At 41.4% G+C, this 25,353-nt stretch overlaps 1 protein-coding gene across 3 annotated transcripts in view; it reads right to left on the bottom strand.

Annotated features, from left to right (window-relative positions):
- Positions 1–25,353, bottom strand: part of SMG7 (SMG7 nonsense mediated mRNA decay factor) — a 988,399-nt gene that overhangs the window by 401,231 nt on the left and 561,815 nt on the right. For all 3 annotated transcript variants that reach the window (XM_044085293.1, XM_044085292.1, XM_044085294.1), the window contains exon 17: positions 6,092–6,487. In XM_044085293.1, the coding sequence (XP_043941228.1) occupies positions 6,092–6,487 (396 nt within the window). The remainder of the gene's footprint in view (positions 1–6,091; positions 6,488–25,353) is intronic.

The raw sequence follows: 25,353 nt of genomic DNA, 5'->3' as shown, positions 1-25,353 counted from the left end.
CTTGTAGCCCAGTGCTTGCAGGAGTGATATTGTTTGTAGATGGCATTGCAGGGATTCTGTGCAGTCTTGCCTGGATGATGTGGTCTAGGTAAGGGAAAATTTGAATCCCTTGGTTCCTGCAGAAGGTCACCGCTGGAGCCAAGCACTTGAAGACCCTTGGTGCTGTAGAAAGTCCAAAGAGTAAGGCACAGAACTGAAAATGTGAACTGCAGATGTTTCTTGTAGTTTGGTCTTATGGGAATGTGGAGGTAGGCATCCTTGATGCCCAAGGTGGCCAAGAACCCCTGAGGGAAAACCAAGGGGAAGAAGGTCTGCAGAATTGAAAGGTGGGCACTTGCAGAACAGACTGAGGTGGGAAAGATCTATTACAGGTCACCAGGGGTCATCTTTTCTTGGGACTAAGAATAGTCTGGAGTAGAAACCCTTTCCCTTTTCTGTCATAAAGACAGACTGAATTGTTCCCTGGGCAATAAGGCTGTCGATAACTGGCTGAAATAATGGAAGCTGTTCTTTGGGGGGCTATGGAATGCCCCCTCAAGGAAGGGGTTGTTATCCAGGTCATAAAATAACCCATCTCTATAATAGACAAATCCCACCTGTCTTTTTTTTTTTTCAAGCAGGGAGACAGTGAGAGAGGTTTAGGAACAGACTACCCATCCCGTCTTGAAACTGAGGCTTCTGGGCAGGCCTGGAGGGAGCTGTCTGCTTCCTGGCAGTCTTTCGGCCCCTGGAAAGAAGAAGAGGAGGAGGAGGAGGAGGAGAAGCAGAGTGTTTTCTGATTAAAAGGGTTTTTGAAGGGTAGTTCCTGTGGAATTTGGGGATAGGAGAAACAAACTGGTATTTGAGGTCTTGTACCTCCTTCCCTTTTTGTTGCAGAGTTTTGAATAACTCGGCCACCTTTGTCCCAAAATGGGCGGAGTTACCAAGAGGTGCATCCAAAGGTTTTGCCCGAATGTCATCAAGTAGGGGCTTGAACCTTTGCCAGGAATATCTTCTCAGGACAGAGGCAGATGCAGCAGACCTGGCAGAAGCTTCGGCCGCATTGTAACTGCACTTATTGGCATGCCTTGTGACCTGAGAGATACAAGGATGGATATCGGAGTCTTGGCAGGAGAGTCAGGGATTTCACTCAAGTTTAGTGGCTTGTCCTAAAAGGGCTAGAGCATATTTGGACATGTGGGTTTGATAATTTACTGCCCTGAATGCCAAGGTGGATGAGGTGTAAACCTTTTTCCCAAGGTGTTCAATGGCCTTGCTGTCTGTCTCCGAGCAGAAGTGAGGAGGAAGGAACTTAGATGCCTTATCAGCTGACAATGATACAGTGCCAGGGTCCGCTGTAGGGCACTTAAGGAATTTGGCTCTCTCAGGGATCTTGTAGAATCTATCAGGCCTTTGTGGTGCTGGAGGCTGGGAGTCTGGATTAACTGATGCTGCATTAAAAGCATCCACAAAGGGAGGTAAGTACAAGGGGAAAAAGCTGAAGGGGCAGGGGAATCCATCTTAAGAAGTTCACAGTATCCTTTCTGAACTTCTGTCATTTCAGAGGAGTCTCATTGTAAATGTTCCCTCATCTTTGAAATGGTCTCTCCAAAGGTAAGATCCTCACCTCTGGAATCTATTTCTGCAGGTTCTTCCTCAGGAGAGGCATAATCAATAGGAGATGGCATTCAGGAAAAATACGACAGGGAATCCTCTGAGGAAGAGTCAGACGATTCCTCAGCTTCAGCTTGGGAAGTATCCAAGACTTGAGGGTCTAGGGCTCTTTACAGGAGGAGCCACAGGGGAGGCTAAGGGTGTCATAGGCCACAGAGCCATGAAGGCATTAAAAAGGCTTTGAGAAAAAGCCTGCCAATCTGGCTGGCTCTCTACTGTGGGAGAAACATACTTTTCTCTTTCCTTTTAAAAGAAGGTCTAGTAGACATCGGAGCCAAGGTTGGCCTGGATTCAGTAATCTGCATAGTAGTGGAGGGATCAATCTGGGCAGTCAGTAAAGCAGAGGTTCCTCCTCACCGTCGGTAGCAGATATCTTAGTAACCTATGAGGACATGCCTTCTGCTCTGGGCTCTGCGGCTTCCACAACTGTACCCACTGTACCCATATTGGCTGCAAATAATCATTCCTCCAGGCCTTCAGCCACAGGAGGGATGTCAGATGGAGGAGGTGCAGTTACAGATTCAGGCCTAGCAACCTTGGCCTTTTTCTTGGGTGGCTTGACAGGCTGAATGGACAGGCCCTCCATACTTAAAGCTAAGGGCTTAAGGCACCAATTCTCAAGATAAATGTTTAATGTGTGCAGACGGCTGCACAGCGTTTTTGGAACAAAGGCCTGGTAGATGCAGAAGGCTGTGGTCATGTGTAGGCCCTAAACAAAAAGGCAAAGCTTGTGGGCATCTTTATGGAGGACCTCACGACTGCACCCACAATTTCCCTTCCAGGATGACATGAACCTACAAATGCATGCAGTGAGCCAAAGAAACAAAACGTTCCTAACGGGGTACTTATCTTAGAATTTTTCGATCTGAAAGCCGGTATGGCAGGAACAGCTGACGTTCAACTGGTGGCAGAGAAGTTCTGAGGTTTGGTACGTGCAGACATCACTTTTATGGCCAAAATACCCTCAGTCAACGTCAGACGCCCCATGTACCCAGCAGTGACTAGAAGCTTTTATATACTGGCTGGACATTTGGCTAGCAAGGGAGGAAAACCCAAGAGTTGCAATACTGCAACAAGAGAACAGAAGAACATCAGGGAGCATATGTGTGATGTATGGTGCCTATTAAATCTAAAAGCTTTCATATACTGGCCAGATGTTGGGCTAACCTTGACAGAATATCCTCTCAGTGAACAATTCTGCAACAGTGATATGGAAAGACATCACTAAGTATTGCCCAGCAGAGCATTGAAACAGCAAAGTCAGTGCTGTAATGGTGCATAGCATCAGTAAATACAAGAGGTTTTTACTGTGGGGTGTTGCACAGTACACTTCCCCTTGGGAGACAGAGAAGACAGCAAGAGCATACTGAGAAGCTACTGGGGGGGGGGGGCACTCTCAACATGGAGAAGGTAGGCCACTCCGAGGGCTAGCAAGCTGTCCCATTCCCTTCCACCTGACTCTTAGCAATCAATATTAAGGCTGATTGGGATTCACAGGTGGGAATGAATGGGCTGTAGGGCTCTCACCCTGCGTGGAATGTCAAGCTCCCAGTATGAATGGGCAAACTGGGTGCTGTCAGTGTAGCCATTAGGCAAGGTCCAGGGCTGGGGTGCAAAAAAAAAAAAAAGTAGCTGTCATACCAGTAAAGAGGGGCTTCTCAGTACAAGAGGGTAGTCAGTGTCTGTCTAGGTGTATGGTGAACCAGCATCTAGCTCTGACACAGTACCAATTCCACCTAAACCCGAACAAATTCAGATAAGTGCATTCTGTATCAGGCGCTGAAGTAGCATCGGCAGTAAGGGATATTACAGATGGAGGCAGTGAAGTGGGAAGCTGACAAATCTGTGACTGCAGAACTGACATCCTCAAGGTCTTGCAGGACTGATAGGATCACAAAAGCATTATGCTCTCTGCTTGTGGATGCTTTCACTGCTAGTTATTTATCCCTGCTCGCACATATAGATAACCTTTTCTTAATTTTAGAGACTCCTGCCCGTGTTCTAATACAAGAAGATATTTTTCTGCTCTAGGAAGGTTCTCAGAATTTAGTGCCCTTTATCACAGAATGTTTTCATTAAAGGAAACAAAATTTTACACTCCGACACCTTATGTGAAAGCTCAACAGAGAAGAGACACTGAAGGTTAAAATCCTCTAGTGGAATTTGTCAGCCATAAGCACACATCCTGATGACATTTCCTGGAGATGACACTGGTTTAGGAAAGATGTCAAAGTCACAAATCTAACAAGCAAATAAACAATGCAATACAATTACTCTACCATTTGGGGATTACTATCTACTTTTGTAATTAACATAGCTTGAGAAACTGCCTGTACAATGCCAATGGTCTGACTTGAATTCTCTTTGCACCTAAAAAAAAACTGAAGATAAGATCATCTCTACTTATACTGCGCATTCTACTAAAATATATAGCATATAAAAGGTGTCTTGATCAGGAAAATCTGAACTTTAGGATGGAAGGTCTCATGTCTACTATAGGCATGACGTTCATATGCTATGACTCCTACTGATGAAAGGCACTGAAACCATTAAGACTGTGGAAGGTACTGACATTACCAGTGTAATATCTGCTTAAAATATACAAAGCATTTTGTGCACGTTTAATGACAGCAGCGCATTACTTCCTGTCATCTAACCAACAAAGGGGATTTCATAATGAACATCTTACTCTGAACACATGCTCCTAACTTTCATTTAAACTAGCAGGTTTTACTTGGAAATGACAGCATTAATTATGTCAGAACGTCAGACTTTTTGCCTGAACCACAGTGAGCATTGCTGAACTACAGAACGTCTGAGCAAGACTGAGAAAGTGAATCAAAACAAGGGCATCTAATGTCACTTTACAGTGGGCTGCACTAGGTTACATATAAAACAGAGTTATTGCAAAAATACAGTGCTGAGCTCTTCTCGAATTTACACTGCTACAATGCTTTAATAAGACATGGTGTCAACAACTGTCTGCAATACCCAGAATACCTTCAGACATGAAAATCTCAGCAAGGTCATTCAAAATTAGTACAGATTACGGATTTCAACCACTGTAGGAAAATGATACCTTATTTGTTTAGTAATACAAAAAGTGAAAATGGGGCAATTTGTAGTGTATGCGATTCTATGATTATACACAAATCTGGGGAAAAGACAGTTTTGTTAAACATTTTTTGATGCAAGAAAGGGGCTTACAGCTTTAAGTACCTCTCAGCACTGTTAAGCTCTAGTTTCATGCTTGTCCAGTGCAGGTCACCACAGAACTGTGGAAAGAAGCTAAAACAGCTTTAAAAGCTGTTACGACACTTTGCTGTTCCACACACACAAGAAAAAGTGTGGCTACTATGTTTAATGTTACTGACCGCCAAAGTGTAATTACTAGAAAATGGACATCAAACTCCAAACCAACCACAATTAAGTACTCAATATTGTACAGCAGACAAAGAACTAGAGGCTGGAGCTTTAAAAAGGAAAAGAGCAAATTACACAAATAAATGGAATTTGTGTTACCAAAATATGTAGAATAATGTTCAAGAGAGGAGTGCAACTTAAGAGAAGGCAGAAATGAAACAATTTATGTAATGCTGGAGCAAATTAAAAAATGCATGTAATGCATAATGTATGAATATGAAAAAATGTTAATAGTTATATTAATGTATTTGTGCTCAAGTCTTAAGTGATAATTAAAGCTTTTTTAAAAAGAAAACAGAAGAGAGCACAGAAACGTGTCTTAACAGCATTTAAAGCAGTAGAGAACGTGGCTTCTGGCTGCTGTTAAGCATTTCATGGCTTTCAAAGCTGTAAAACAATCTGTGCTCCTATACTGTCTTTCACCTTCTGTGACTGGATGGAGCAGAGAGCTCCATCGACTACAAAAAAATTATGACTAGTGCCTGATCAGAGGATGTCGAGATTAACATCAATCCTCGCTTCCCTCAGTTTTCAAGGTGAATTTCTTGACATCCATGTTTCAAATGTATAATTGGTTACGATCAGAGATCAGATCATAATAATCAGGTTTTGCAACAAATCTTAGGTTTTAGGACATCAGAAAAAGCATGTTGCAAGATGAGCTGCACTAAAAAAATCAAACTAATGGCTTTAGAAAAAACTGTGTGCGAAAATACAAGTGTACATCTTTAACAAATATTAACCTCAGAATAAAACTGTGAAATGCAGGCACTTTGAAAAATGCATCTTATATAATCCAGTGGAGGAATGAGAAAGCCAGTGAGGTGGAATTTACAGGACAAAAGACAGACCTGCTGAAGTGTGAGCAACCAGGTGTTCAAAACCTAAGCTATCTCTGTGTAATGTTTCAGTTGCACAGACCAAAAATTCCAAGTATGCAAACAAGACTTAGACAGTATTAATTTTAAATCCATTTCTCAAGAAAATGAAGTCAGCAATTTTTTTTTTTTTTTACCTCAAATGGCATCCTTGGTACACTGTCCTGGTCAGGACGGAAGACTCCTGGCTGTGTCTGCCTTTTTATCATGCGGTCATTGTTCATGGACAGCAAAGACCTGTCAGTTGCTGGATAGTGTGCATTCCAGTAAAAGTCCTGCATTTTTAAATCTGAAGGGGCTGGGTTAAACTGCTCCATAGAGAATGGCTTCAGCTTCTTATCCAGGGAAGCCTGTTGTTGCTGCATCTGTAGAGACTGCTCGAACAGCTTCAGTGGATCCTGTGGAGGTGGTGGTGGTGGCTGTTGCTGCTGCTGCATGAAGAAGGGCTGCTTCATCTGCATCTGCAATGGCACCTTCTGAAGTTGTGCTTGCACCTGATTCCATACTGAACTGGACTGCTCCGGAGAAAGGAACTAAAGCAAAGAAAATAAACCATGAACAATAGTCATGAGGTCTCTTTCTTCAGGAACATGCTTCTGAATTACAATGGCATCTACAACTCTGAAATGCAAGTCAATGCTTCTGACGGCACTTAGAGAAATCCCTACCTAGATGCACATCCTGATTTACCATGTGACCATGTGCCCCAGCTGAGAGCAATGCCCTGGAGGTTAATGTATAATGCATCACTGTTTCTGAACACACACACGGACAAAGAACAGTTAAACATTAATACAAAATCAGATAGGGATGGAGAGAAGCAACTGAAAAAGAAAAAAAACTATCAAATTATCTATGAAAAACTCACCGGCTCTTTCTGATAAGTCATGCAAATAAGTTCACCGTTCCATTCATCAGAAATGTGCGTTTTTATTGTGAGCCCTCCTCACACAAGGGGACACATGCATGCCTTTATGATGCTGTGTGCCATGACATTACATAGCAACTACATAAGCATGCCAGTCTCCTGCCTTCCCATTTTCCTTCCATCCCCTTGTGAATACTGTTACTGGCATAGCCTACTGGCCTTCAAGAAGCTTTACTGGGGCTTTCCACGTTCGAATTAAAGCATATCCATTCCAAGCCTAATTCCATTTTTTTTTATTGATTCTATTGGGGTTTATGCTTCATGATACCCCTGGTGAAGTTTTGCTGGACAATGGAAAAGACTGTGTTGAGAAGGTTCTGTCGCAATCAAATAGACGTTCTCGGTCTGATTTGGGAGCTGCTGCTGTGCCTGTTATTCCTGCTATGCCGTTAACCTCTGAGGTTGCTTTGGGAGCTATCCCAAAGGATGTGCCAATAACAACAAAGCTGGATCTAAAGACAGTCTGGACAGTTTCCTTCATAATTTTTTGAGAGGCCCTGATAATCCTTTTTATTCAGGAAAGCCAACAGCAAGAGGTAAAAGAACCAGATCTGACAGCTGAGTTCTCAGAATCTGAGAAAGTCTTGCTGAAATTAGTGAGACTCCAATGGGAAGTTTTATTCCTAGAAACGGGTTTGTATGTTAAAAGAGCTCCAAGGGATTAAGTGTGTTAAGAGCCCCTACTATGGACATGCTTTCAAAAGAATTTATGGAAGCCTGGCAAGCTCTTGAGGCAACAGGCTTGCAATATGTTATTAGATGAGCACAAAAAAGCTCTTGTGGAGTTATCCAATGTAATTACGGCTTTCTTTAATAGTTCGAAAGATGTCACGTCCCCTAATAACTTTGAAATTAAAATGCCAGTTATTGGTGAGAAGATTGCTGTGGAAAATGAATCATTAAAGAGAAAGAAACTTAAAAAAGTTTCTAAGGGATAAAAATGACTGATACTGGGTTAAACTTGGTATTTTCTGTTGCAAGAAGTGACGTCACAGTTCAAATGAATGAGGAAGTCTCGTTAGTGCAGTTGGCTTATGTGAATGTACAGGAAAGGCCTAAGACAGTGAAAAGGCTCAGAACGAATGCTGGAAATGCCTGGGAGGTGAATAATGAAGAGTGGAGCCTGTTTAATGATGCACAGGAGCCAAGGAAATCATGGGCAGGTTTGTAAAGAAACGGAGACGGCAACAGGTTTTTCAAAATGTGGCCATTTATAAGGATGGAGGCACAGGCAAAAAGACCTGGGCCCAAGTAGCTATACAAGCTCCGTGGAAACGGGGGCAAAAAACAAAATGGAAAGGTTTCAAAGGGAACAATACGATGTGGCAGAATTGCAATTACTCAACTAAAAAAACATGCCAAAGAAATGAATGGACAGCATTTACAAGGTACTGTTTTGGACTTATTTAAAATGATTAATTTGTCAAAATTTCAATTAACAAAGGAACATATCTAGGTCTTAAGTAAAAGTTTAACTTTTGTTATAAAGTTAAACCTGAAATGTTTACTTAATGACAAAAATGAGTTGAAAGTGGAACAATTTAAAAAAAAAACGAGTACTTAATCCATGTTTAAGAGCTGAACCGGAAGCTTTTCTTTTAACATGTGAAAGTGACGCTAGGAATTTATTAGTTTCAAAAGTGCAAGACAGGTTTTATAATTTAACTATGATGGAAAGAAATGCACTATTTCAGTTACAAAAATAATAAGAGTTAGTATATAATGAAAGCCGATAAAGGGAATGCTGTAGTAATATTAGAAATGGATTATTATTGTAAAGTAATTGAGGAAATACTGAATGATGAAAAATTTTATTTGAAGGTATCGTGGGAGGAAGTGGTGAAATCGTACAATATTATTGATGCTCGTACTGAAGAAAGGTGGATGAAAGGGTTAATTACAGCAGAATTAGCAGATTATTTTAGAATATGGAATCCCAAACTGGGGTGGTTTTTCAGCCTGTCCAAAAGTACATTTGTTTGTGTCTTTCAGCTTTTCCCGGGTAGGGGTCGCCACAGCGGAACTCCGGTCCGCTAATAATTGATAGTTGATTTTTACGTGCCGAGTTACCAGCCCTGACGCACAACCTTCAACGAAGGTACGCCCATTCACGCATGTCTCCACACAGAAGACGCTCTAGCTGAGAATCGAACTGGTCAGCGTCTTACTGTGAGGCGAAAATGCTACCGCAGCACCACCACCGCAGGTCCTGTCCAAAAGTACATAAAGATTGAAATATGCCTAGTTTTAGGCCTGTAGTGGCCAGCCACTGTGGAAAAACAGAGTCTATGGCAATTTTTGAGAAAAACTTCTGCAAAAAGTAGTTTGTCATAGGGACTCGTATATTAGGGATTCCTTTCATTTTAAAAATCTTATTTCTAATATTATAGTGGATGATTCCATGTTTTTAGTAACAGCAGATGCATCTTCGTATTCAACTATCCCTAATTTAGAAGGACTGGAAATAGTGAATACAGAATTGCTTCTATCAAATCTTTATACTAAAGATGAAGTTAGGTTAAGTGAAATTCTGGATGTGATTTTGAGTTATAATTCTTTTACTTTTGGACATAAAATTTACAGACAGACTAATGGTGCAGCTATGGGGGCTGTAATGGCCCCCAGTTATGCTAATATTTTTATGACAGGCTGGGAAAGGGAATTTGTGTTTAATTGTGTATTTTTTAAGAATGTAATTTTTTTATAAATGTTTTATTGATGACTTGTTTTTTCTATGGAAAGGTACTTTTAGACTGTTTAATTGAGTTTTTAACATACATTAATAGTGTTTCTAGCAGTTTAAAGTTTGAATAAAATGTGAATCAAGAAGAAATTAACTTTTTGGATTTAAAAGTGTATAAATCTGCCAACAATCTGAAGGTTAGAATAATAAAAAAGAATTACATAACAATAGTTACACTATGACAGTATGCATAAAAGAAATTTAAAGTGAAATAGTGTCAAAGGACAATTTCAACGACTAAGTGAATTAACAGAAAATAAGTGTTATTTTGAGACGGAAAGTGATTTAATGGAAGAATTTTTTTTTAAAAAGAGGATATCCTAGTGGTTTAATAAAAGAGGTGAGAGAGGAGCTAGGAAAAATGAGGGAGACGAAGGTATCAACTAAAAAGTTGGTTGAGAATAATGTAAAAGCTACAGACTATGCTTTACCTTGTGTGCTACAAACGTCTATAGATGAAAATGGCATTAGGCAAATTATCAGAAACAATTGGAGGTTTCTTTTAAATTTTAATGAGAAACATTACTGGACAAACCCCGGTGTTTGTTACTAAAAGGGGGAAAATCTAAAGGAATACTTTTATAGAAATAAAATTGATAGGATGGATTCAGATGCCATCAAGGGAATGGCAAAAAGTCATAATTGCAAGTTCTGCCCATTTATTTTGGAAGGTAGAAAAATTAAGGTGATGGTCAGAAACTTCAGTGGATATAAAAAGTGTACGCACCCCCTGTTAAAATGCCAGGTTTTTGGGATATAAAAAATGAGACCACAATATATCATTTCAAAACTTTTCCCACCTTTAATGTGATCTATAACCTGTACAATTCAATTGAAAAACAAATCTGTTAGGGGAAAAATATAAAAAATAAAAAACTTACAATAAGCTGGTTGCATAAGGGTGCACACCCTTAAACTAATACTTTGTTGAAGCACTTTTTGATTTAATTACAGCATTCAGTCTTCTTGGGTACACACCTGCCATCAATTAGAGAGACTCTGATTAACCCCAAATACAGTTCAGCTGTCCTAGTAGGATTTTCCTGACATTTACTCAGTTCCCTGCTACAGCAAAAGCCATGGTTCGCAGAGAGCTTACAAAGCATCAAAGTGATCGCATTGCTGAAAGGTATCAGTCAGGAGAAGGGTACAAAAAAATTTCCACAGCATTGGATATACCATGGAACAAGTCATCAAAATTAAGACAGTCATCAAAAAGTGGAGAAAATATGGGACAACAGTGACGTTGCAAAGAACTGAACGTCCCTCCAACATTGATGAAAAGACGAGATGAAAACTGTTCATGGAGGCTGCCAAGAGACCTACAGCAACACTGAAGGGGCTGCAGGAAATTCTGGGCAAGTATTGGTTGTGTACTACATGTGACAACACTCTCCCGTATTCTCCATATGTCTGGGCTATGGAGTAGGGTTGCAAGACGGAAATCTTTTCTTACAAAGAAAAACATCCAGGCCCAGCTAAAATTTGCAAAACAATACATCAAGTCTCCCAAAAATGTGGGAAAATGTGCTACGGTCTGATGAGACCAAGGTTGAACTTTTTGGCCACAATTCCAAAAGGTACATTTGATGCAAAAACAACACTTTGCATCACCAATAGTACACCATCTCCATGATGAAGCATGGTGGTGGCAGTATCATGCTTTGGGGTTGCTTTTCTTCAGCTGGAACTGGGGCTTTAGTCATGGTAGAGGGGAATTATGAAGTTCCAAATAGTCACGTTTGGCCCAAAAGCTTTAGGCGTCTGCTAGAAGGCTAAAGAAGAGGAGGAATTTCACCTTTCAACACAATGACCCCAAGCATACATCCAAATTCAACAAAAGAATGGCTTTACCAGAAGAAAATTAAAGTTTTGGAATGGCCTAGCCATAGCCCAGACCTAAATCCAATAGAAACACTGTGGGGTGACCTGGAGAGGGTTGTGCACAAGAGATACCCTCGCAATCTGACAGATTTGGAGCACTTTTGAAAGGAAGAGTAGGGAAATATTGCCAAGTCAAGATGTGCCATGCTGATAGACTCCTACTCAAGAAGACTGAATGCTCTAATTAAATCAAAAGGTGCTTCAACAAAGTATTACTTTAAGGGTGTGCACACTTGCGCAACCAGCTTATTGCATTTTTTTTATATTTTTTCTCCTAACAGATGTTTGTTTTTCAATTGAATTGTACAGGTTATAGGTTACATTAAATGTGGGAAAAGTTTTGAAATGATTTATTGTGGTCTCATTTTTTATATCAAAAACCTGGTATTTTAACAGGGGTATGTACACTTTATATCCACTGTATAGTATAGTATAACATTAGGACACGACTACAACTGTAAATCTAAATTTGTAGTATATATAGTTTTGTGTGGATTGTGTCTAGCTTTTTATGTAGGGAGAACTTGTAAAGAATTTAATAAAAAAATATATGAGCATTTGAGGGCAGTTTACAAAAGAAACTAATAGCTTAGCTAAGCACGCTATGCAGAAACATAGCTGTGAAACTGAAAAAGTTTGTTTTTGGTTTTCTGTAGTTGATCAAGCCTTGAATTATACTACTAGGTTTGATGCTGAGGATGAGTTAAACTGGAAAGAATATTGTTGGCAGATAAAATTAAATGCCTGTAATTTTCCCAGGTTAAATGAAAGGGAAAATTATAAGGTGGTCCTTAAACGGCACTTATCAGGGTTATTAAATAAAGTTTGTGTTTGTTTAGACCGTTAGTACGTTTTTATTTTCTTGTACGATTGATTTTAGTACTATTCATGAGGCTTTTTGTTGGATATCCATGTATTTGTCTACTTCTTTCTTGTGAGTTAACACCTTAACCATCATACCAACCCAAACCCCCAAAGGTGAGAATCAAACCTTGCACCTTCTGTTTGCAAGGTAAACACTTTAACCATTAATACTAATCTCCAACCCCTAAATTAGTACCAGGCTAACTGCCCTTAAGGGCCATTCCAAGCCTAGCCAATTACCCCATGTGGGGATCAAACTCTGTACCTTGTACCTACAAGGTGAACATCTTAACTACCATTTCACCTTAAAGTTGAAAAAATGCTTTGTTCCTGTGAAGCACTAACTTCAAATGTGAGGAATATACTGGGTAATGTACCTGTCCAAGTTGCTACTTGTGTTGAAAATGTTTTAAGGCTGACTGCATTTGTATTTCTTAGTTTCCCTGCAATACATTTAAATGCAGTGTTCCTCAAGAGAGGGTCCTTTATTTAATATTTGTTTACTGGTATGGTCAGACTGGGGTGACAAGCACTGACATGGGGAGTAAACATCCCAGAACATAAAGTGCTGGTCCTCAGTAAATGACATGACATAAGACTGGGAACAAGAACAGTTCCTTAGTCCTCTCAGATGACACCACCCAATGCCCAACAATTCTTTAGGTGACAAACCAATACAACATTACAAAACGAACTATAAAGAGTTAAACGAAACTTTCCTAGACTGACTGGATATCCCAGTAAGAACTCCATGACCTCCATGAAAGCCTTTCTTCATTACTGTAGTAACTTGCTGGTCAAAGAAGATTTGTCTTGCATAGCCTACTGTGAGACTCTAGGCAAGTCACTTAAGAGGGCTTCTGGGCTGCACATGAAGAGTTCAGCTCACTTAACCTGATCAATAAATGAATAAATTAGCTAAACATTTATTAAGATCATTTACAGTGGCATGCAGCAGGAATTAATTGTCCCTGAATACAAGCCAGGGTACTACTTGATTCACAAATATGTTTAAGCTGTGTTTGTTTGCACACAGTAAGATCATGGTTTTTACTCCATGTATGGGTTACATCTAACCTCTACTGCACCTTTCATTACCAAATGTGAGTCATCCAAATGGTGTTGGTGTCAACTTCAGCAGTCAAAAAGATGCCAAAATGCAGGGAGCACAGTACTTACCCCTGTAGCACCTATTGGTAAGGACACTTGGCCACCTACTCTCACTAGCTGGGTTCTTTAGGAGAGACAGTTTTCTAACCAGTGGATCACACAAGTATCAACTCTTAGCTTCCTGAGTATTTTTTTATCAATGTATACGTAACAGTGTTGAATGGAACAGCAAGTTGCAGATAGGCTGTGCTCACGAACACCAACTCATCTAGGTCAAGCTCAGACTTGTAACTAAACCTGGAAGCTTTCTTCAGGCAATATACTCCGTAAGAAGCTCATACTGATATGAGTAGTAAATTATGAGTAGCTTTCAGTAGCAGTTCCATGAACAGTGTCGTCATGACCTTGCAGATACAGGTTTGTTTGATGGCTATGCAGCTTACATGATCTGCTGTGGCTCAACCCTTGTGTATTAAAAACCTCTGTGGATCATGAACTTTCTGCAAATCAATAAAACAATGGAGACCCGACACCCACCCTGCTAATATACAGGGACAGCTTACAGAAAAACAGCTCTAGGAGTCTGCTCTTGCTTGGAGAACTGTAACAAATGAGGAGGGCCACATGCCCCACCCTTTGGGAGTTTCCTAGGTCAAGACCTACTGTTGCGAACTAGGTCAGTCTCCATGGAGCTTTTGGAAATGTCCTGCACTTTACAGTGGAGAAACAGTCTCGATGTCCCTCTGAGGAGGGAGGTGGAAAATGCTTTTGTTCCATTCTTTTCTCCATTCCACAGAAGACAGAATTTCCCTGCTCTTAAGACCTCATCCTTGAAGTATTTTGAATTCTACATTTTGGACTTCCAAGTGATCCTTGCTATGTTGTTGCTGTAGTGGGTCTGGATGTGGATTCCTGCTGTCACATGACTAAGTCTCAGTGCAAGTTTTTTCAGTTTGCTCTGACTGCGCCACTTTCACAACAGCTTGCTATCCTTTGGGCCTGCCTTCTGCTCCAGTGTTTTCACCAGACATCTGACAGAGATGGCGGCGGCCTTGCAGGACAGTTAACTATTACGGTTGGTTGGTTCCCACTGATGGCAGGAAAACTGTAATAAAATTAAATATAAGTCTACTGAGAAACCTCAAGAGATGCTAATAGAATACAATACAGACTACAACACTTACCCCTAAACAATGTTCTCCTTGTTCTTGTAATAAGCTGCATTTGTTTAGTCATAGCAATAAAATGCACAAAGCAGTTAGGGAAATGAGCACGGAGAAGCTGCACATTAACTGAACTGCATTCCACCTCTGTAGAAGAGCTAACAGTACAATTGCCTGCAAAAACAATTACCATTTTTGTCAGCAGTTAGCAACCACATCTGAGTGCTATTTCAAGTCTCCCTCAAAAAAATCACATGCACTTCTCTTTTGAATCCAAGCTTCCTATTTCTGCCTATTCTTCTATACTTAAAGTCCATTACTTGTATCCATGTCCTATTAATTTCATCTTCATGCACATCTCTGCAAGTTTCCTACAGGTGGATAAATGCCATCCAGTCCCTCTGTAATGTTACTAAAATAAATTAAATAATAATGGGCTGGCAATGAACCTTGCAGAGCTACATGCAATAAACCATTCTCCTAAGTGGATCCTACTGGAGGGAACACAACTCCTCAGAATAAATTCTGCCATGCGACATGCAGTATGAGCCATCTAAAACAAAATTAGTTCTTGTTCCACATTAGTTTTCAAAGATTAAAGAAAACAAATTTACAATGTTAGCAAACATGCAAAAAAGGCCATTTGTGTGGCTAAATTGAAAGGAAATGAGCTGTGTTGTGCTGCGGTATTCTACAACTCAGGAGGTTAATTCTACTATTACTAAAACAATTGCTACTACTAACAATGTTTAGCAATTTTTCTCAATACATTTGGCTCTTCAACTGTTTATTAATTTGACTAAATATCAATAAAAAAAACATGTTCTTATTGTGTCATTTGATCCATGAGAGGACCATCGCTGATGGTTCATATGGCTGGGATCGTTCCTTCCATCAATCAGAATCCTGGATCGTTTTCTATGAAGTTTCCATGATCTAACACAGATGTACATTCATGACGATACATATATTGATGGCAACCTAAATTTGTCAAAAAAAAAATAAGCGCCACTCTGGGCTAGTGTTTCTCTGGTTTTACAGTATATGCAGGAGATACTATCCAATGGCCTGTCTTACTCCTCTATCAAGGTTCACCTGTTGGCCATTTCAACGTGTATGACTATGGACTCTCCTCTTTCAAAGCTGATTCATGGCAGAATGTTTCTGAAAGGACTGCTATACAAGAAGCCTCCTGGAAAACTGGTTGAGCCTCCTTGGGATCTTAATTTTGTGTTACAAAAGCTAACCCTTGGTCCATTTGAACTGGCTCATCAGGCTAATGTGAGATTCATAACGTCAGTTTTGTTGATTGCTCTGACCTCTAAGAAGGGTTTCTATGTCCCAAGCTCTTATAGTGGGTCAATCTCATCTCATATTTCAGAGACACATTTTTTTTCCTTGAGAACTATTAAACTTATTGCATCTAAAGTGGTATCCAAGTTTACATTAAACCAAACTATCCATCTCCATGTTTTCATCCCAGAACCTAAAAATAAGGGAGACAAGATACTCTGGACCCTGGATGCCCACAGACAACTCAGATACTATCTTAACAGAACAAAACCTTTTAGAACCTCTGATTAGCTGTTCATTTCTTGCGAAGGCAAAAAGAAGGGACAACTTGTATCAAAGCAGACAATTTCCAAATGGTTGCCTCAGGCAATTACAGTTTGTTATTCCCACCATAATAAAACTATTCCAGGCAGTGTCGAGGCTCACTTCTACCAGGGCCTTGGCTTCATCTATAGCTTTTGGAAAGTGATTGACTCCAGATGCATTTTAGAAGCAGCAACTCGGACCTCTGTACATTTACATAGCAGTATAAACTAGATTCTTTTGTCAGGCCTAGTACAGGCTACATTTACACTGCAGTATAAACTAGATTATTTTGTCAGGCCTAGGACAGGCTTTGCTAGGCCCATTCACCAGTGGCTTCTGGGACCTTTTCCCCTTCCAACTCCCTATTTTTCTAAGCTATGGCAATCTGCTCATACAGCCTGGGCTACCACAGCAGTGATTAAATATGAAGAATATAGTGCAGTTGTGTAACTAAAACTTACCATGAACAGATGTTCAAATGACTACTGCTGCAGCAGCCACTCCCCTCTTTCCATCTCCCTTTTTTTTGTGCATTTTTATGCTAAGGTGTGGACATTTTTTCTTTTTTTCTCCTGTATTGTTCTGAGGGCTTAGCTTCCCTTTCTCAGCTGTAATGAAAGCACTGAAAGCTTGGCATTCCTATGCCCAGTCTCTACATATACTACCTAACAAGGGGTGCAGGGGCATAAACACTGCACAGCTTAGTTATTCCAAGCAATCACTTCCACAGTAAATTTTTACAGCAGTATTCTCTTACCAAAAAGTTGAGCTTTCATTAGCCTGACTTCAATAAAGTACAGTTGTGTACACTTACCATAAATGTAGATGTTAGAGAGTATTCACTGTTGCAGTCATTACATTTGGGTTATCTGCTGTCAGGTTGCCCTCAGTGGGCCTGATTAACAAAGTTTTGGGTCCTGTGTCAGTTGCTGTCCCTTCTTCCATGATGTCAGGTCGTTAGGGGTATAAAACATGCAGCCGACGCCATTACATCAGTTTTTCTTGCCCCAGATGTCAGGTGTCCCCCTAATGGGGAGCAAATAAACATAAAAAACAAAGGTATACCTCCAACAAAAAGCAAATACACCAAAAGCATAGTAAAGGAAAGTAGAGGTATAGCCAGAAGAAATTAGGGGGCTGCAGGAAGGATAACCAGCACTGCAACAGTGAATACACTCGAACATCTACATTTATGGCAAGTGTACACAACTGTACTATGTTCTTCGTGTTTCACTGTTGCAGTCATTACATCTGGGTAGATTCCCAAAGCTATGGTTGGGAGGAGGAGTTTATATAGCATTAGGGCCAGCTATAAGGCCCTGCAAGACAGCAGTGACAAAGTCAGCTCTGGATTTAGAGAAAATTGACAAATAAAGCTTGGTGAAAGTATGTACAGGAATCCAGGTAGCAGCTTCTAGGATGTCACTGGTAGGAACACCTCTAAGAAAGGCTGCAGAAGTAGATGCAACCCTGGTAGAGAGAGATCTGATCTCCTTGGGGGATAGGTTTTCCATGGTGCTTATAGCAGAAATGAATGCAATGGCTTATCCATTTAGAAATGGTTCGTTTTGAAATAGCCTTCCCCTCTGCCTCTGCAGTAAATGCTACCAGCAGTTGTTCAGATTTTCTTTGAGGTTTAGTCCTGTCCAAGTAGAATCTAAGTTGTCTGTGCACATCCAAGGAATGCAGAATCTATTCCCCTTTGTTCTGTGGGTTGGGAAAGAAGGTTGGCAAATGAATGGACTGATTAAGAGCCACACTGGATACCACCTTGGGCATGAAGGATGGATTGGTCCTGAGTGACACCCTGTCCGCATGAAAGACGCATGAAAGATGATGAAAGGCTCCACTGCCATAAGGGCCTGTAATTCAGATATCCTTCTAGCTGAAGTGATTGCTAAAAGGAAGGCTGTTTTCCAAGAAAGAAATTGTAAGTCTGCAGTAGCAACTGGCTCAAAAGGAGGTAGAGTGAGTTTCTCCAATACAAAGTTAAGATCCCAGGCAGGGGTTGGAGCTCTCCTGGGTGGTCTCAAGTTTTTTGCCCCTCTGAGGCACTGCTTGAGCAGAGGATGAGAGAAGAGGGGAGGTTCTGTGTTATGAGCTGAAATGGCTGAGGTGTGGATTTTAATGGAGGAAAAAAACAGGCCCTTGTGAAGCATCTCAGTTAAGCATTGCAAAATCTGAGGTAAACTGGGCGCTGCTGTGCTCATCCCTTGAGATTGGTTCCAGGCACAGAATCTTTTCCATTTGTCAGCATAAGATTTTCTAATACTAGGTCTCCTTGTCTCCAAGGTGACATCCATCACAGGTTTGCTGAGGAATGACAAGAGTGAATTTAAGTGATTAGCCAGGCTGCAAGGTTCAATGTTGGAAGCTGAGCGTGCAGAACTTGGTTCTCCTGCTGAGACAGCAGGGAAGGGGTCTGAAGCAGGTGACATGCAGAACTGCGAAACATTGCGCAGGAGGGGGTAACCAGTGTTGGCACGGCCAGTCTGGAGCAATCAAGATCATCCTTGGTTTGTCCTGTCTGACTTTTAGTAGAACTTTGGAGAGCAGAGGCAGCAGGGGGAAGGCTACACGGATAGGTTTTCCCAGTTGAAGGAAAGAACATCCACTTTTCAGGCTTGTTTGTGGGGAGTCCTTGTGCAAAACTTGTCCAACTGTTAGTTCTGGGGGGGAGGCAAACAGATCTATGTCTGGGCTCCCCCATTTGCTTGTCAACATTTTGAAAATCTTTGGTTCCAGTTTCTACTTGTGTGGGTTCACAAGGTTTCTGCTTAGTCAGTCTGCCAGCGTATTTACTTTTCCTGGCAGGAATTGAGCTTGTAGGTGCTTGGTAGCTCAAGGCTGTGTTCCACAATGCCATGGCTAGTCAGAAGAGGGGGTAGGAAAGTGTACCCCCCCCCTGCTTGTTCACATACCACATAACCATGGTGTTGTCCATCTTTACCATTAGTTGTCCTGAAAGAATGTAGTCCTTGAAGGCTGTCAGAGCATTCTGTACAGCTAACATTTCTTTTTGATTGATATGTAGGTGCATTTGACTTGGGTTCTATTTGCCCTGAATGCACTTCCCTGCCAGGTGAGCCCCCCATGCATAGTCTGATGCATCTGTAGTTAGGGTTTGGGCGGCAGGGGGTAGTGCGAATGGTAGTCCCTTGTTTTGGTGGCAGGCCTCTGCTCATCACAGGAACTCGAGGCGTAGGCTAGGAATCATTGTTTCCAGGCTGTGAGAATGTTGACATCATAGACTTTTCAGATACCACTGTAGTTTCCTCATATGCAGTCTTCCATATGGAATTAGAAGAATGCAGGAGGCCATGAACCCCAAGGCTTGCAGTATTTGTCTTGCAGATAGCAGGGTTTTGTGGCCACTTGTTTGAAATAGGTTACCAAATGAATTTACTTTTCTGGCGTGAGGTAAGCCCTCTGGGCAGTAGTATTCAAGCTTGTTCCCAGGAATGTAATTTGTTGACAGGGTACTAGTTGAGATTTCTTTTAGTTTATGGTGTACCCCAGACAAGTTAGAACCCTTTTTACAAAAGCCAGATGATTCAAAAGTATGCCCTGGCTTTCTACTTGAATTAGACAATCGTCCAGGCATGGGTATATTTGAATACTTCTTTGCCTGCAAAATGCAATAACTGGAGCTAGTCATTGTCCTCTGCCTGAATTAGACAACCGTCCAGGTAAGGATAAATTTGAATGTTTCTTTGTCTGCAAAATGCAATTACTGGTGCCAGGCACTTTGTGAATACCCCTGGATGCAGTAGACAAGCCAAAGGGCAGTGCAGAAAACTGATAATGCGTGTAACCTGCTTTGAAGCGTAGGTATCTTCTGCACGAATCCCTGATTGGGATGTGCAGGTACGCTTCTTTTAAATCTAGTGTTGCCAACTGGGCGTCTTTGCCTAGCATAGGAAGTAATTGGTGAAGAGTCAGCATCTTGAATTTTGGAATCTCCAGAAAGGTGTTTAGAGTAGACAGGTCCAGGACTGGACGCATGACTTGTCTTTTCTGGGCACCAGAAAAAGTCTGGAGTAGAAACCTTGTCCCTTTTCCTCTTCTGGTACCAGCTGAATAGCCACCATGCTTAAAAGGGAAAGTACTTGTTTTTGAGCCTCTGCCCACTGATTTGGGGGCAGGTCTGGCCACCCATTTGGTGTTGGCAACATGTGGAAATGAAATCTGTATCCCTGGGACATTATATTTAAAACCCATTTGTCCTGGGTTATGAGCTCCCAAGTTCTTTGCATGAAGAGCAATCTTTCCCCCCAAAGGGGCGGTCAAAAGATAAGTGCTTGGGAATTTTAAAAGGAAGTCATTGAGGCTGCTTACCATAGGGGGTATCTTATTACTTCCAGATTTGGAAGAGGAGGCCCCCCACTGCTTGGTTCTGAGAGTCCTCTGGGACTGAAACCTGGGTTTTTTGCTGTCTGGTTTGGCTGGAGAAGACCTGGAAGGGACTGGAAAGGACCAATTCTTAGTAGGCCAATGCCTACTAAATCTAGGCGGTTGCACTTGTAAAAAAAAATCATTAAAAGTTTGCATAGATATAACTTTATCTTCCATCTTTTTTAAGAACTTCTTCAGCCTTGTTGCCAAACAGGCGGTCCTGATTTAAAGGAGCATCCAACAATTTAGCTTTAACCTGATCAGGCAAAGATTGCTCCTTAAGCCAAGCATGCCTTCTAAGCACAGATCCAGTAACAGCAGCCCTGCAAGAGGCCTCTAAAGAATCAAAACCACATTGTAAAGTATGCTTTCCAACTTGTTCAGCAGAATGCATTAAGTCCTGTAAATCTTTATTTTCCACACAGTCAGGAATAATCATCATTTTCTGTTTAAGCAGTCCAATAACATGTTGCTGACATTTTAAACATATGAAATTGGCAGTTTAAAGCTCCTATTGCCAAGGTTGCAGAAGTATAAACCTTTTTACCCCATCTATCCAGTGCCCTGGAATCTCTATCAGAAGGGGTAGGATTTTTAGCAGTAGAAGCCTTAATGTCCTTGGGCCCCTGAGAAATAGTCTCTGGATCTGCAACAGGATTTTTGAAAAGGAACTTGTGGGATTCAGGAACCCTGTAGTATCTGTCAGGTTTACTAGGAGCAGGAGGCAGGGAATCAGGGGCCAAAATGGATTCCAAGAACACGTCATCAACAATGTCTAGTACAGGAGGTATAGCCAAAGGCCTATGCTGATGTAGGAGGAGGAAATCCCCAAATCTCTTTTTTGAATCAGAAAATTCCTGGCTTTCCGAGGGGAAATGCTCTCATAACGTATGCAAAGTTTCCCCAAAAGAAAAATCTTCAGGAGGGGAAGCAGAGGGAATGGAATCCTCTGCATCAGAATCCTCATAAGTCGGTATGGACAAATTGAGACCATCAGAAAAGTCAGAATTGTGATCAGAAGATTCATAATCAAGCTCAGCCCTAGGCCTCTTCGGGGGGGTGGGGGTGGGGGTTGACTACCCCTGATTAGAGTTATTAGATCTTTAGCCATTTTTATCATTTGTTTTTTAGGCACAGGGGCCTGAGCATCTGGGCATCGGTTTTTAGACATGGATCGAGATTTAGGCCTTAGTAATGAAGGAGTCGATTTAATATGCAAGTCTGTAGGCCTGAATACACCCTTAGAAGCCGGTGCCTGCAAAGCGGCTCCAGACCCATCCAAGGTAGAGACATCTACGGGTTCCATAGCTGAAGTATCTCGCGGCATACCGGACTCCAAATGGGTCTCAGTAGAGGCCTGGGAATCAAAAGTAGGGGGTATCAGGGGCTGCGAAAGCACTTCACTGAGTATCGAACTGGCGACTGACTTAGGAGAAGCGTTGTCAGCAGTTTTGGACCTTGGCGACCTGTCTCTGTCTTTATCTTTGCATTTTTTCGTAATCCTGGTAGTCGGATGGCTAACAGACAAAATTTCTGGATAATTAAACCGAGAACTGAAATATTTAGAGGCAAATATATAGAGACGACGGATAGTGCGCTGATTAAATAAAGCACAAAACCAACAGCAAGGTACGTCGTGGTCAGGGCCTAGGCAAGGAATACAGTACGAATGAAAATCTTTGAGGTATTTGCTTTCCACAAGTAATGCAATTATTAACTTTTACTGACATCGTTAAGGAGCAAGAAAAAGTTTCCGCAATGGGGTACTTAGCTTTAAGGTGAAGACTTCTGTTTTGAAACTCAGAAATGGAAGTTTCAGGAGTTGGCCAACCGGCACTTGTGAACTGCTTCTGTTTTGGGCACCGTACAGCAAGAAAGACTGATGTAATGGCATCAGCTGTATGTTTTATACCCCTGACATCATGGAAGAAGGGGCAGCAACCGACGCAGGACCCAAGACTTTGTTAATCAGGCCGACTGAGGGCAACCCGCCAGCAGATTACCCAAATGTAATGACTGCAACAGTGAAACACGAAGATCATCATCAAGTAAACCCAGAAAAGCCCAGTTGTTTATAGTTAAAACAGAAATGTAAACCACATGAAGATGAACTGGAACTTAGACGATTCAAACAACAAATACCCAAGATAACAGTTAAGCTTAAAATGTTTGAAATGTCTTCAGGTAGGGCAGCCATGTGAACGGTATTGATTATGGGAGTGCTCTCCCATCCCCGCCTAAACATTCAGATAAAACTCGCTCAGTGCGAGTAGCTTTCACTCACAATCTGCCTTGCAAGTCTGTCAGCAGCATCTGTGTGAACAGGAGAATATAAATGTCTGAGGAAAGAAAACAGAAGAGAAGAGGCCTTCAGGATATTCCTGCTCGACTGGCTGATACTTTATCAACCAGTGCAAATGGCTGCAGAACAAAGAGAACTTGGGCAAAGTTTTGACTCCTTTATGGGTGAACTGCAAAAGATTAATTCCTCTCTATTAGAACACACTGAAAGGAATGATTATAGAAAGAAAAAAAATGAAGCAGCTCCTTCTGATCAGTCTGACCTGATTTACACCACTTTTGTGACAGAGAAGTGCTTCAGTAATGGCTAGATGCAGCCAAACTATGTCCAGAATATGCACAGACCAAGCTGCTGGACTTGGAAGACTGCAGTTAATGTAAAATATCAGTCTGATGGGGGGAATCACAGAGATGGCTGAGACGTGTATTAAAAATTCATGAAGTATTTTTTTATGTTGGGACAAGATTTTATCAACAGTGGTCAAATGGGTGTTTCTCCCCCAGGCACAGGGAACAAAATTTTCCAGGGATATAGTCGTGAAGTTGACACACATTGTTACAAAAGAAAAAAGAAGTTATGTCTTACCATAAAGTACAGTTTTGTACCTACCATAAATGTAGATGTTAGAATGTTCACACTGCTGCAGTCATTACACTTGGGTTATCCTGCAGTCAGGCGGTCCTGCAGTCGGCCAGAGTTCCAAAGTCTTGGTCGGCGTTGGTTGCTGTCGCTTCTTCCCTGACGTCAGTGCGCCAGGGGTATACAAGATGCAGCCGACGCCATTTTCTTCAGTTTTTCTTGCCCCAGATGTCAGGTGCCCCTAATCAAAAATATACATATAAAATAAAAACAACAGCTTCAGTTACCAGCAAATACACCACAAAGGTTGTAAAGGATAGAAAGGTATAGATAAGTCCAGCTAGTTCAGAGGGGATGGAGGGAGGGTAACCTGGACTGCAGCAGTGTGAACACTCGAACAGCTATATTTATGGTAGATACAAAACTGTACTATGCTCATAGTGTTACACTGCTGCAGTCATTCCACTTTGGTAGAATCCCAAAGCTAAGGTTGGGTGGCTGGTCTATAAAAAGTTAGGATTGGCTATGAGGCCCTGCAGAACTGCAGTGGCAAATCCTGCTCTGGATTTAGAGTAAAGAGGCAGGTGGTAATGTTTGGTAAAGGTGTGCACTGAACTCCAAAAGTTGCAGCCTCCAAAATTTCCTTGGTAGGTACTCCTCTGAGAAAGGCTGTTGAAGTGGCTGTTGCCCTGGTGGAATGTGGCCTAATGTTATTTGGGACTGATTTTCCATGCTGTGTGTAGCAGTACCGAATACAGTCCCCTATCCATTTGGATATAGTCTGCTTTGAGATAGCCTTGCCCTGTGATCCTGCAGCATATGCTACAAACAGTTGCTCAGTTTTCCTGAAAGCTTTTGTTTTGTCCAAGTAGAAGCGTAGCTGCCTGTGTATGTCCAAAGAATGCAGAAGTTTCTCCCCTTTATTCTGGGGGTTTGGATAAAAAGTTGGCAAATGGATGGTTTGGTTAAGAGCCACACTAGATACCACTTTTGGCATAAAGGTAGGGTTTGTCCTTAAAGATACCCTGTCCTGATGAAAAATTATAAAAGGTTCCACTGCCATTAATGCCTGTAGCTCTGAGACTCTTCGCGCTGAAGTTACTGCCAGGAGCAGAGCTGTTTTCCATGATAAAAATTTTAGATCGGCTGTATTGGCAGTCTCAAAAGGTGGTAGGGTCAGTTTTTCCAAAACGAAATTGAGGTCCCAAGTTGGTGTTGGTGCTCTCCGGGGCGGTCTTATGTTTTTAGCCTTATCCTCCATTTTCTTTAACACCTCTTCTGCCTTAACACCAAACAAGGTATCATGCTGTAAAGGAGCATCCAATAATGTTGCCTTAACATGATCAGGTAAACTCTGTTCTTTTAACCAAGCATGTCTTCGAATCACAGAACCTGTAACTGCGGCTCTATAAGAGGCCTCTAAAGAATCAAAACCACATTGTAGAGTATGTTTTCCCACCTGTTTAACTGCATGCAATAACTCCTGCATTTCTTTACAATCAGGAGCTTCTGAGCTTGCAAGCATTTTCTATTTTAACTGAGCCATTAAATATTGTTGGTACTTAAGCATGTGAAACTGGCAATTTAAAGCTCTACCTGCTAAAGTTGCAGAAGTGTATACTTTCTTCCCCCATCTATCCAAAACTCTGGAATCTCTGTCAGAGGGTACTGGATTTTTTGCAATGGAAGCCTTAACCCCTTTTGGACCCTGGGAAATAATTTCTGGATCAGCAGAAGGGCTGTTGTAAAGAAACTTGTGAGAGTCAGGGACTCTATAATACCTATCTGGCTTGGCTGGAGCAGGGGGCAAAGAATTAGGAGATAAGCTGGAT

Source organism: Protopterus annectens, chromosome 10.part0, assembly GCF_019279795.1.
Source record: "Protopterus annectens isolate FY-2018-M chromosome 10.part0, PAN1.0, whole genome shotgun sequence".
NCBI classification, from domain to species: domain Eukaryota; kingdom Metazoa; phylum Chordata; order Ceratodontiformes; family Protopteridae; genus Protopterus; species Protopterus annectens.
Note: the sequence above shows the minus strand (reverse complement) of the source record. Positions and strands in the feature narration are given on the sequence as shown.